Source organism: Crocuta crocuta, unplaced genomic scaffold, assembly GCF_008692635.1.
Source record: "Crocuta crocuta isolate KB4526 unplaced genomic scaffold, BGI_CrCroc_1.0 scaffold426, whole genome shotgun sequence".
Classification (NCBI taxonomy): Eukaryota; Metazoa; Chordata; class Mammalia; order Carnivora; family Hyaenidae; genus Crocuta; species Crocuta crocuta.
The window spans coordinates 295,017-309,557 of NW_027532452.1; the positions used below are offsets into that span (position 1 = coordinate 295,017).

General features: G+C 43.5%; 1 protein-coding gene across 1 annotated transcript; it reads left to right on the forward strand.

Moving 5' to 3' along the window:
- The first annotated feature begins 1,542 nt into the window (after positions 1-1,542).
- Positions 1,543-6,023, forward strand: LOC144244194 (uncharacterized). Its single transcript, XM_077779419.1, is given in 5 exon segments — positions 1,543-1,701; positions 2,613-2,685; positions 4,954-5,594; positions 5,597-5,904; positions 5,906-6,023. Coding segments are annotated over 5 exon segments (1,299 nt in total).
- The last annotated feature ends 8,518 nt before the right edge of the window (positions 6,024-14,541 follow it).

Here is a 14,541-nt window from a genome sequence, read left to right on the forward strand (position 1 = left end):
AGATCTTTTTAAAAATAAATTACAGTAACAGGCTGCTTTTGGCCAACTGTAACTCTGTATCATAGTGCGAACCTAGCATTGTAACATAGACAAAAAACAAAAATAAGAGATGGTTTGGTTGGTGGGGTTTTCTTTATGTCCTCAGTGAATTATACCTCATCCACAACTGCTATTCCTGGACCTGAGCCCAACCTCAATTCCTACTTCCTTGGGGGCGAGGGGGAGGGGATTGTAACCTGTCGGTCTTCATCTGCCACCCAGTGGTCTGCTGGCCAAATGACACCAAATTATCTAGTGAATTTGAAACATTTCAGAAAAGTTAATTCAAAGAAAACCACCAACTACTTTAACCCACCACCTAATTAAATGTACCTAGGGGATTCACTTTTTAAAAACTTGTTGAAAAATCAGGGGCACCTGGGTGGCTTAGTGGGTTGAGCATCGGACTTCAGCTCAGGTCATAATCTCACTATTCATGAGTTCGAGCCCCTACATAGGGCTCACTGCTATCTGTATAAGACCTGCTTCGGATCCTCTGTCCTCTCTCTCTGTCCCTCCCCCATTTGCATTCTCTCAAACATAAAATTAATTTTTTTTAAAAATTAAAAACCTGTTGAAAAATCAAATAATTATGTTGTGATATGAATAATGCATCCCGAATTCATCTTTATAAATTAAGAAACACACATATTAATCAATAGTTTTTCAGAATAAGTTGTATAAATGAACTTTTACTGTCTGAGCACATTAATGAGACTCCATTACATAGCTTCAGCTGTTTAAACAAGAAGAGTTTCCAAATATAGGTAAAATATTAAATTTTAAAATCAATTCACCGATTTAAACATGTATAATACAATAGTGGCATTTTATTTTCTTTAACACTTATTTTTTTTTTTAATGTTCATTTCTCTTTGAGAGAGAGAGAGAGAGCGCGCGCACAGAAGGAGGGGAGGAGCAGGGAGAGAGACACAGAATCTGAAGCAGGCTTCAGGCGCTGAGCTGTCAGCACAGAGCCCGATGCGGGGCTCGAACTCACAAACAGAACCATGAGTTCGTGACCTGAGCTGAAGTTGGGCGCTTACCTGACTGAGCCACCCAGGCACCCTTGTTTATTTATTTTGAAAGGAGAGGGGCAGAGAGAGAGAGAGAGTGAGAGGGAATGGCTCCACACTCAGCTCATAGCCCAACGTGGGGCTCTATCTCATGACTATGAAATCATGACCTGAGTGGAAATCAAGAGTTGGATGCTTAACCAACTGAGCCACTCAGATGCCCTAATAGTGGTGTTTTAAAATGAAAATGAGCAATGCCCATTGCTTTGGCCCAGAATCTTTTTTAAAGATTCTTTCAACAACCACTCCTCCACAACTGAAAGGCAGTTAACACTTTGCAGTTATCCACATTTATTCATAAATCTTCCCTTTCCTGAACTCTCGAAATATGTACCACCTCATAAACATTTATAAAGGAGGGAGAACACTTCTTTCCTCTTAGGTGTGTTGTTTTCCTGGGTGGTCATAACTATTTTAGACCATTGAGATGATAAAGACTTCCTCATCCCCTTTGGGAGATGTCCAGTGTGGTCCACAGAGATCACCACTGCTCCTGGGACGGCTTGCTGAGGCCCCTGTTCAGCAGGGGCCCAGAGACAGGCCCAGGCTTTTGGAGACTAACATTGTGAGGAACCCTGGGCTCAAGGTCAGAAACTGGTACCCATTTAACAGCACACTGGGGACTCCTGCTTCGTTGTTACACGAAGTCCATCTTCCCACTGAGCCCATGTAAAAAAAAAAAAAAAAAAATTCCAACTCTGAACTGTGTCAGTCTTTTTGAAAGCTCTTGAAGAAATGGTGGCAAAGAGGGGAAACCGCATATGCAATACATACGTCCTGGAAGTATGGGCTTCCTCTTAGAACCCTGTTCATCGTGGCAAATGTCCCCCACATTCTCTTCTGTTGTCAAACCCCAACCTCGCTTCCACTCTTTTCCTGTCTTCTATAAATAGCTACATAGTCCTTCAGTTATTCATCCCAGTGAATGGAGACAGTTAGAAGTTGTACGGAGGCAGAGAAAAGCCAGCGGATGATACAAGCCAGAAGAGAGGCTTCAAGGGAAAGGAGGGGGTCAACACTCACAGCTTTTGCCAAGTCAATTAACCCTTTACGGCCTGACTTTTTTCTCCCTCTTCCTTTCTCCATAACAGCAACCTCAGGGATGCACTAGTCCAAACCCTATAGAACTATAGTTCTCTATACTTACGCCTTGACTAAGATGATCATCCTCTCACTTTAAACAGCTGTCCCTCCAGACTAGGTTGGCCTTGAAGTCCAAGTAAGGTGTCTTGGCCTGCTCAGCTGCTGTAACAAAATACCAGACTGAGGGGCTTAAACAGAGAAACCGTTCTGGAAACTGTGAAGTCCAAGATCAAGAACAAACTGCAAGGTTTGGTTTCTGGTAAGAGCTCTCTTCCTGGCCTGCAGGCCATCTTCTCGCTATGTCCTCGCATAAAGCAAGCTCTCTGCTGCCTTTCATTACAAAGAAACTAATCCTACAGACCTAAGGTCCCACTCTTATGACCTCACTCAACCTTAATCACTTCCTTATTCCAGCGGCAGTCACAGCGGGGGTTTAAGTGTTCAACATATGAATTTGTAGGGGACACAATTGAGACCATAGCAGAAGGTAACAGCCATGAAGAAAAGTCGCTTTCTCCACTTCCGGGGTGGCAAAGGCACACTTGCCCTCCAGTCCTCGCATATAAACAATAGAGCTCAGGTTTTCAGAGCACCCTAGTCTCTAGGGAAAGAGGGAGGAGGGTGTGCGATAAGAACTAAAATGTGCCTGTGCCCGCCCTTGCGGCAGGCCTGCGCGGCCTGTGTGCCTGTCTTGCACCTAATTCTCTCAGTGATCTCACCAGAGATGGCTCAGAGAGACAAGGTGGCTTGTTTCAGACTGTACGAGCGGTCCCTGGGAGAGCCAGTCTGAGCACTCTCCGCCGCACCACAGTGTGCTCTGAGGGAGCAGAAACCCCCAAGCCACATCAGGATCAAGCATGCTAGATCAGAGGGCCTAGCGAGCCCGATAGGGGTGTCTTCTCTGACTCTCCCTTTCCTCAGCAGTAAACTGGAGCTCATAACGCTTCGTCCACAAGGTTATTCTGAGGATTAAATAAGATCACAGTGTGAACTGGCTGGCCGAGTCTGCACTAAAGCCGGGCTGGTCCCCTTCTCTGGCCTCCCTCTGAGAGCCCACACGGAGCTAGGAAGGCAGCTTCGCTGGAAATGACTAAGCATTTGAAAGCCCCCCACATGAAAGATTACAGGGAACAAAATGAGAGGAAATGAGATTATTTTTACTCACCTAGCCAAAAAGCTTAGCTCTCCCGGTCAAGTAGATTGTAAAGTCAGTTAGCGAGGTGGTGAGCCGCTTGGCAAGCTGCAGCACAGGAGAGCCACCGTCCTGCAACCTCAGAAGGTCAGTCCTAACCTTCAGGCCTCGCCACCCCCTCACCCAGTCTGAGGGACACCCTCACCTCCTCCTCTGGTGCGTACCCCGAGTCCACTCAGTCCTCTCATTCCTGCCCCGGCGGCATCTCTGGGGGCAGGTCCCTCCCCTCCACCCATCCTGCACGGCTCACTGGGGGTACTGAGCACCGCTCACCTGCATGCACTGCTACAGCCCCTTCCAGTCCGACTGCTCCAGGCCCAGGTCCAGGCTGCTGGGATCTTCCTCAAACAGCCTATCCCATCACCATCCTACTGAAGAACCTCCACCCTCTTTATGACGGCATCCCCCACTGGCTCTCTTACCACCCCAGGACACACGTGCCCTTAAGCTCCATTCCCTTTCATGGGCTGCCTCCCCCATCCCCACGGGACGGCCCCTTACCCTGGTCTCTGTTCTTCTCCCAAGTGGCTCAAATGGCACCTCATTGGAAAGCCTTCACTCGACTCCCTTAGCAGAGAAGTGCTGCATCCTGCTGCTGGTCCTCACAGCATTTTGATGACCATTCTTTACCCTGTTACAATTAGCAGTTTTGGTTTCTGTCTTCTCGACCAGACTGTGAAATCCTGGACAGCAAGAGCCAGATTTTATTCATCTTTGTATCCCTATTGCCAGACCCAATAGATATGCTCAATAAATGTTTGTTGACTGACAGAGCGACGGAGGTTCCTTCTGTTGTGAATTTGTATAGTCAACACTCAATTTATCCCGAAATTACCTATCTTAAACCTTTCTCTCTTGCCCTATATTAACTTATCTTTTTGAATGTTAAACCTCAGAAATAAACTTTTCATTCGCATAGGTTCCATGCTGATTGGCTGACCCACTCACAGACTTCCCAATGGGACAGAAGTCCGGCAGGCTCCACACACAGCTTCCTCAGCTACACGGATCTGCCTATGGATCTGCTTTGTCAGCAGAGACGGGAATATGGAAGAACTTGCACCTGGCTCCATGGCTCACATCTGTTTTCTTGGATGTTCAGGATGCTGAGATGGTTAATAAGCAAATCAGCCTCAGTATTCAAATATGCAGTTAATAAATCCTGAAAGAGATACAAATCAAAATCCCCTTGGAGATTTCCTGACTCTATGCAAAGGACTCTAGCCAGAGGAGCAGTCAGAGTGCTCCAGGTTGTATACCCTGTTTAAATGACAGCAGCACCTTCCTATACCATGTGTATTTGAGTTTCCGGTCACAACTCAGCCTAGAGCAGAGAGCATACAAGGTAGTGTAAGGCCAGCCCTCTGGACTTGGTAAGTCTACAAGCTTACCTTTTAAAGGCTGCTGTGCCCTTGGGTTTAACTTTTCTTTCCTGGAGCTGGCCTCTTTCAAACAAAGACTCTGACCAGACTTTGGGAACACAGAATAAAATGCAAGATCAAGGGAGAGGCTAACACTCAGCCAAGGTCATGATGCTATGCTGCCCATTTTCTTTTCTCCCAGGGGAAGTACAAAGAGGAGCAGCTGTTCTCCCAGAAGGACCCTCCCGGGAGATGGAGACACTGGATACTAATGCCTCAGTGGACCAGAGATTCTGCAAGTTCTCAGAAGACTACAAGCAAATCTACCTCTCCCTGACCTACAGTATCATCCTCATGCTAGGGCTGCCCCTGAATGTCATGGTCTTGTGGCTCTCCTGGAGCCAAACCAAGCGCTGGAGCTGTGCCACCATCTATCTGGTGAACCTGATGGTAGCTGACCTACTTTATGTGCTGACGCTGCCCTTCCTCATCATCACCTACTCCCTGGGTGACAGGTGGCTCTTTGGAGAGCTGCTGTGCAGGCTGGTGCGCTTCCTGTTCTATACCAACATCTACGGCACCATCCTGCTACTGACCTGCATATCTGTGCACCGCTTCCTGGGTGTGTGCCATCCCCTGCGTTCACTGCCGTACCGGACCCGCCGGCATGCCCTCCTGGGCACCGCCACCACCTGGGCCCTGGTGGTCCTCCAGCTACTGCCCACATTATTCTTCTCCCAAACAGACTACATCAATGGCCAGACGGTCTGCTATGACACGACAAGCCCTGAAAAATTTGATCAGTTTTTCGCCTACGGCATGGTTCTAACACTGTCCGGCTTCGTCTTTCCTTCTTTGGTTATTTTGGTGTGCTACTCGCTGATGCTGAAGAGCCTGATCAAGCCAGGAGAGACCCTCCTGAGGACAGGCAACGCAGCGCGGACCAAGTCCATCCGGACCATCTTGCTGGTGTGCGGCCTCTTCACTGTCTGCTTTGTGCCCTTCCACATTACACGCTCCCTCTACCTCACACTCCGCTTCCTGTCTTCAGAGGACTGCCAGCTCTTGATGGTGGCCAGCTTGGCCTATAAGATATGGAGGCCACTGGTGAGCATGAGCAGCTGCCTCAACCCAATCCTGTACTTTCTATCAGTTGGCAACAACAGAGTCAAGCTCTTCCAGAAACTCAGACATAACAAGGTGGGTGAGCATCCAGCTAGAGCCAAGGGCGAGAGACCCAAGGGTGGGCAGATCTGGGTACTGACAAGATGAAGTTTGGGGACAATGAGCTCCAAGATGTTGACAATGACTTGTGTGAACACAGTTATCTGCTACTAGGAGAGGGGTTCAAGGTTTCCTAGTGGTGTCCTGCTACAAAGGATTTTATATTGATGTTAAGAAATTTTAAAATAAGCATATGGAGAGAGCCAACAACACAAAAGAAAACTTTCTTATTTTAACCAGAGTTGACAGTTATCTTGGCACTCAGGCCTCAGCTTAACCTGTTACCTCCTCAAAAGGCATACCTACCCACCTCAGTTAGCAATGTCCTCTCTCTCTACAACCCGGTCACTCTCTATTTCCCTATCTATTGTCTTTTTAACACTTACTACATGAACTTGTTCATTTTAGTTATTTATAGTGTGTCTCTTGCCCCTAGAACTTACCTTCCAACAGGACAGGGACCTCATTTGCCTGACTGCTGTACCCCAACACCAGCCTCCACAGCGGGCCCAGCACATAGTGAGTGCACAATGGATAGGAGTGGACTGAATAAGTAAAGAATGGGTGGATGGACGGATGGATGGATGGATAAGTGAAGAAAGCCCTTACTATGAAAGAGCACTTTACATGGAGGGACTCATTTAATCGTCACAAAGCCCCTGCAGGTGGGAGTTAATGTTAGCCCCATGTACAGATAAGAAAACTGAAGCATAGAGCTTCAAGTACTTGTCCAAGGTCACCCAGCTGGAGAATGCCCAGATCACAGTGCTGGATGGAAGCTTTGAACCCAGGCACTGGCCTCTGAAGCATACACTCCTAAGACTGAAACTTATATAGCCCAACCCAAGCACTGGTCAAGAGCCAGCCAGGTTCTCCTCGACAGCACCACCTCATCGTTTTAGGTCAGTTCACTTTCACAGAATTGCTCTCATGGGCAGACCACTGGGTATACAGTATGTGTTCTTTTCCTATACTTCTTAACCAGGGTTCTGATTAAGGTTAGAAAAAGTTCTGCAGAATAAAGTGGGGAAAACAGGATAATGTGGCTGCATGAATGACAATTCACCTTATTCTTATTTGAACATAATGTCAGTTTATGACAGAAAAGTTTTACTGCTATCTTTAATCATAATATGATATTCATTATTTAAAAAAAAGATCCAAAGTAATCCAAAAGATAATCTTAAAAACCTCTCATATTTGAACAATAATGATCTCTAAGGAGTTCTCAAATCTAAACATGCATTATTTAATAATTCATTATAATCTCCCTATGAAGAGGTGGATAAGCCTTTTTAATAAAAACCAAAGTGTAACCCCTCATTACTATCCTACTCTAATTACAGGAAGTGTCTGAGTAAGCCATGTAGATGTCTAAATTATATAATTTTATTTTAAAAGTGCAGTTTATTGCTTTCAAGGGCACACAATAATTAGAACCAGACGAAGTGTTGCCTAGTAGAATGCCTTAGGATAATTAATTTAATGAATAGGCAAGGATGTTTTCTAATTAGCAGGTCAGCTGTTTCCACATAAGTGCCTCTATAGCAGCTAAGAGAATTTAAAACTTTGCTCTTTTGAGCATTCTCTCAGCTCTCTTGCTTGTATTATTCATTTTTGTCCCTTTCTTTGCATAGCACACAGGGAAGAGTCAGCTGACCAACAGTCCCAATTATCACCTCTTACAAATTAATATGGTTTATATTACTGGAAAATTGGTGCACTAGGTTCCTCAATAAAAGCAGAAAGCCACCCCATGTCCCCCACTTAGACCTTATCTCTAATGCACACCAGCCTGCCAACCCTGGAGGTGGGAAAAAAAACCTAATCTAAAATCCTCAGAATATATCACCTTTATCTAAAAAGCAAGTGCTTTAACACCCCTGACCAAAGTTTTCCAGCCTTTAGTCTTTGTTAACTTAGGTACTTGCAATTATTTCTTCGATCCATATAATGCTAATTTTGCATCTGCAGATCTTCTGACCTACTTAACAGCAAAGTATAAGCATCCATTTTTAACTTACTTCTGGGTAGTTGGGATCAAAAAAGTTTAACTTAGTTGATATTATATCCCAGTTTTCTGGGACAATTATATCAAGACAAGAATCAAACTAGACTATTCCCTTTGAAAACAGGACTCCCTCCCCAAGGGGTGCCTGGTGGCTCAGTTGGTTAAGTGTCCTACTTCGGCTCAGGCCATGATCTCATGGCTCATGGGTTTGAGCCCCGCATTGGGCTCTGTGCTGACTGCAGCTTAGAGCCTGGAGCGTGTTTCAGATTCTGTATCTCCCTCTCTCTCTGACCCTCCCCTGCTCATGCTGTCTCTCTCTCTCAGAAATAAATAAAACATTAAAAATTTTTAAAAAAAGGAAAAGAAAACAGGACCCCCTTGTAATAGGAGCTGGGAACCCACTGCCCAACATAAATCAAGGGTATATTCCTAACTCCCTTGTGGTCATTGAAAACCCACCTACATAAGGGGGCAAGAAGACTAGAAGAAATGAAAGTTCTTCCAGGATCTACTCATTCAATGCCCACCACCCTGGTAAAAGCTGGGATCCTCAAATGTGATATTGCCCTGAGCCCCAAGAATCTTGCATAATGTGCGTAGCTGTTCTGACAGGGTAAAACAAAGCAGAAGGTCAGCAAATATTACCATGTTCAAAATACCATGACTGGGGCTGTAGTAGATGACAATATAATGGCTGAAGCCACCTACCAAAGGATCAAGGATGTTACAGACTGTTGGAGAAACAAAACAAAAACATACAAACAATATGAATGCTAATTAAACAGTTTCTGCAGCTACAGAAGAAATCATGTCAGTTGTTGATTAAACAAAAATGAACAGTACAGGCAGTAAGTATTAGGGACGTTTCACAAGCAGGGTTAAGACTACTACTGGCTGAGAGGGCCATGAGCATGCAGAAGACCGGTGAAATTTCAAACAGCACAATTTCCCACACAGTGTTCAAGAAAATGGAAAATCTGTGTGAGAACCAAATGTTGGTTCCTGAAGGGGAGGTGGTGGAGATAATGTTGGAAAGGTGGGCTGAAGTATGATTGCAAAGGCCACCCCGAAGCCAGCAAAGAACCACTCAAGGCACAGGCAATCTCTGAGGGCAGGAGAGTGATATGACCAAAGCTATGATTCAGGAACTTAATCTCGCAGCCCCCATGTTTTGAATGGATTAAGGAAGAAAAACAAACTGTCCACAGAAGACTTCTGTGAGGTCTCCTAATTCCTTCCCTTCAAAGCCAGCCTATACACTACCTCCACATTTTCTTTACAAGAGCATTTTTCATACATCACACTCTCCCCAATTCTGTCCATGCCCTCCCTATGCCCTCACTTCTACAGGACAAAGCCCAGACTTCTCATGCGGGCATACTACACCCATCACAGTCTAGTCCCAGCTGAACTTTAAGCTCACAACTCTCCTACCACATCACACTCACAACTCTCCTATCTACATGTGATTTCTACCCCTCACATGTTTACCACTCAACACCTTCCCCAAAAACTTCTCCACATGTTAAGTGCTTATCTTCCCAGGCCTTGGATTCTCCAGCTGCTTTCCCATCTCACTCTGCACTGCCGGCTCCCCCACTGGTTTATCACCTTGGAGTTGATGAGGGGTTCCATTATCATCCCAGGTCTGTTTTCTCTCCCCCAATACTCCCATTTTCCAGTCTATAGAACATGGCATGCTAGCAACATTCTGAACATAGTAGACACTCAGTAAGCAATGGTGATGCTGATAATGAAGATGAAGGCAATCCACATTTAGACCACTGCAGTGATCCAAGCATACAGATAATGGGAATGAGGAGAACTAAAACGATTGTAAAACATACTGGAAAGAATGAACAGAAATAAAATACTTACTTAGACAAGAGTGATAAGGGAGACAGAATAAAAATGACTCAGACACCAAGTCTGAGAAATCAAAGGAATGATAAACTAGTGCCTAGTACATGGTAGGCACTCAGCAGTCATTGGGGAAAGAAAGTGAGGGAGGGAGGCAGGCTGTGCATTGCAGGGGAAAGTGCAGATTCAGACAAATTAAATGTGAATGTCTAGGGAGGCCTCAGCTGGAAATGAAGGATGGAGATTCAGAGACAGCTTAGGCTCAAGCTCTGAGTTACAAATCTGTCCAGCAAAATATTCAAAGCTTCAGACTTAAATGGTACCTCTGAAAAAGGAAAGAGAAAGAACAGAAGACCTGTTTCTGTTATAGATATAGCAACCATAGAAATCCTGACAGGTAACACAGGGATAGGAAATGGTGTTGGATAATAGAGTGCTGGAAAATCAAATGAGGGAACAGTTTGAAGAAAGGGGGTAATTAATCAAGAGTGTCACATGAAACAGACTATTCAGAGAATGAACAACCATCTCTCAGCAAATAACTCAATCACCACCTCTTCCAAGAAGCCTTCCCTGATCATGCATCAGAACGTCCTTTCCCTTCTCTGACCACACCAAAGGTGCATCTCCCTTCTACCAAACATGAGCAACAATATTTAAATTCTCTTACTTACCCTCCCCCCACCCTGGAGAGGATCTGGAAGAGGCTTCAACATATGGGTACTCACTAAATCTTTGTAAAATAAATGAACACAAAGCAAATGATACTCCTGTGTATGCTTTTCTGGAATTACTGCCTAAATCCAATTTATGAATGTGTGCCTCTAACATTAAATCACAAGTTGCCTGGGATTTATTTGTTCTAACACTCACCAACTCCAATTCAAAGCAATTCCAGAATATACAATACCTGCAAGCATTCATCCTTTGTAGCCCACATTTTAAAGAGAGGAATAAAAACAATAAAGAGGGGAAATGTTTCACAAAGTTGTTTGCAATTAAATATAACTTAACCTAGTCTTATAAAGTTATATATTCTCATTATCTTTTACTTTCTTGTAAACAAGCCAAGTCTCTCTAGTATTTCAATTTCTCAACTTTTTGTTTTGTTGAGGGTTTTTTTAAATGCATCAAACTTCAAAGGTAATGGCCTCAAGAAGAAATCCATGATGAGAAGTAGAATTTATGTTCTTGCAGCAAGCTGTAGCTGGGAATGTTTACAGTGGTTAGTTAAACCATGAACAAAAAGCAAAAAGTGCCACTTCAAGAAAATTAAAGAATCGCAGAGTCTGAGAATATTCCAAGTAGAAAAACACATTAACAAGACCTTTGTAAAGCATTAACCTCACAATAAAACACACACACACACACACACACACACACACACACACACAGCCACTGAAGACTCCTTATGTTCTCTCTTTTATGAGCTNTTCTCTGATTTGCTATGAGCTAGTTTCTTGTAATAGTAGGCTACCTTTTTTATTCTAATTTCTACCTTGGATTCCTACTCCAAATCATTACAACCTGGCTGCTCTTTCTTGGTTAAATGGCACCACCGTCCATTCAAGCCAGAAATCTGGGAGTCATCCTCAATCCCAGCTTCTCCCCCACCTCGTATGTCATGATCATGTTGTCAGTTCAGCCTCTAAGCATCACTAGAACTTGCGCTCTCCTCTCCCATTTTCCCTGCCACTGCCTTAGTTCAAGTCCTCATTACTCTCGTAAGCTTCATTGCTCCAACCTATTAAACGTCCTCTTGACTCCAGATTTGGTCCCCTCAAACTCTACTTCATTTCCCTCCTTCTGCTTCTAGGGTCATCTTTCTGAAATGCAAACCCTATCTTAATCCCCAACAGAAAAATCTCCCCCCGCCCCCAAAAGAAACCCCTCCCATTTTCCTTCAGGATTAACATCACGCCAAACATGGAATGATGTTTGTACCAAACAAAACTTTCAAGCTCAACTCCTGGCGCACCCCTTCACTCCATTTCATTAACCAGCAAGCTCGCCCAGCATTAGCTATGGGACCTCTTGTCCTCCCCATTCTTGCCCCACTCCTTCCCTACTTAAGTGAATTGTCTTACTCATTCTTTATGATACAGATCGAAGACCATCTCCTCTGGGAATCTTGGAAGTATTCTAGATCCTCTGAACCCCATTAGCCATTGCTCTAGGACACTGCTCATCACACTGTATCACAAGCAGAATCACTGAGCCTTTGTCTGTTTACCCTATGCATCTATGCAACCTTTGAGGGGGATGGTCTACATTTTCCACATCTCTGAATCGCCACCCCTACTGAAGAGCTTTAGGTTCAGTGATGCCAGAAATAAGTGATGACACAGAAGTCTGTGCATATCTCACATCATCAAGCATCATCACATTATTCTAGCATCCTGCTTGGTTTTTCCCACAACTGGTTTTCTTTGAATTATAAGATGGTATCACACATATGTCCCAATTTCAGAGATGTCAAAGGTGAAATATTGTAGTCTATGAAGTACAGCATATTAACTTAAGTAACATGATCATGAAAACTTTACATATTTATGTAGTCATCAAACTAGAAAAGCAGTTTAGCAACTGAAGTGTTAAAAAATAAATCAAACATTGAGATTAACACTGGGTGTTACATGGAAACCAACTTGACAATAAACTATAAAAGAAAAAAAATAATAAACCAGGCAACTCTTAAATGAAGGGAACATGTGTACTTTACCTTAATATATTATAGTATTTTTTCCTTTGAAATGGTAACTGAGGAATTGTTTGTTCTGTATCTTAATTGTGGTAGCCTGAACACAAATCTCTATTAAAATTCATAGAACTTTAAAATAAAATTAAAGCTATGGAAAATATTTCTAAACATCCGTTAAGTACACCTGCCCTCTTAGGCCCATCCTCCCACTCTCCATCCACCGAGCCTGCGTTCCACCTTCCAGACCCCACTAGTACCCAAAGAGGACACTTATTTCTCCTTTGACACTCTCCATTTCATGAGCAGTGACTCTCAAATCTGAGATAACCTCTATCCAGGCCCACCTGCCCCGTCTGTGTCCCAGCCTGGGACATATGTCCCAGCCATTTCTCTCCCAGATCAGTGGCTGTTCAAGCCCAGATTCTCCTCCCTCTCACCCTCTTCCCACCTCACTCCATCAACCGTCCACTTCTTATCCACCATACCCATGTGAAATCTGGGCTCTATTGGATTGGGGAGGGGGGAAAAGAGAAGAGGGTTCACCTTGTGTCCTGCTCCATTTATTTGCCAGAGTTCCCAAAGGAATCTGAGCATAATCGCAGGGCAGCCTGTCTTCTCCGACCCATCAACTAAAGGCAAAGAATGGACAGATATTTCCCTTGACAGTGTTTCAGGTCATCCATCAATGAATATATATCTAACAAGTGGCCATCAACCATATCTGTATGTTTCACACATTAAGTACGTGAGTGCTAGAAAGAATTCTAGTGATAACTCCGTTTCGCTAATCAGAAAATGGAAGCACAGAAAACTACAACCTAATAAAGCTTGGGAGACAAGCATAGAAGGTGATCTTCAAAAAGGCAAACTTCTACAAAGTACACACTAATCCCAAATGGAATGTCTCATAGGTCCACTGATTTTCCATTACACAATTGATTTGCAGTCAAACCTACTGGGAAAAAAAAAAAATCCTTTTAGGAGTTGAGGGAGTTACGCAGGGCCTCTGCCAAAATGTGGGACTGATAAAGACCCACAGGGGAAAGAAATGTGTGCTTGAGTACATGACCTTATACATGAATACCTCAGGGGAGTAAGTGGTAAAAGTATGCAATAAGTTTGGTTGTCTGGCCTACCTGCATGATGTCAAGGACATTTCAGTATTTCTTACAAAACATCAAAGTTTTCCCCATTAACCTCTAGGTAGCAAATTTGTATTCAGGACCTAAATTAAATTTCCCCATGGTGCATTCCAAGAACATGCAAATGGAAGAAGCCAAGGGGTATGAAACTGAGGTTAAGGAATTCCAGAAATCATGCGGAGCTTGCAGACAACTTGAAGCTGTTCTTTGCCACTGGTGGGACCAAAATGTGTATTATTTCATTAGCCTTTACCCCATTCTCTATTCCGTCTCTCAAGGTTCCCTTCACATTCAATTTTCTTCCTGTCAATGCAAATTCTATTTCTAACTCAGAGCCCTGTTTAACTCCCACCTACATCCCCGAAGTTGTTTGGGAAACGGTACCTATTCCCTTTCTCCTTTCTGAACACCAACTTCCACTTTCCTCAAAAGTAGAACTCAAACTTGTGCTAAATTTTTTTTGTGGGTTTTTAAAAAATTTTTATTATATAATGTTTACTGTTGAAAAATTAGAAAATACAAATAAGCCAAAATAATCACCCAGAAACATTTACACACACAACCTTCAGACACGTTTGTGTGTTTTTACAAAAACAGCAGCACTCTGAATCTTCACGTGATAATGCCATCATTCCATGTCAATGCTCTCTAACAAATCCATTTAATGACTGCTTTAATATTTCACTCTAAGTGTATGATACAATGTACTTAACAAAACTTCTACTCTTATAAACATGAGTAGTTTCCTATGTTAGGCTATTATAAGCAATCTCGTGATCAAAATACTTTCTTAAAAGACATTTATGTGTGTACTTGTATAATGGTTTCCTTAGGATAAATTATTATAAATGA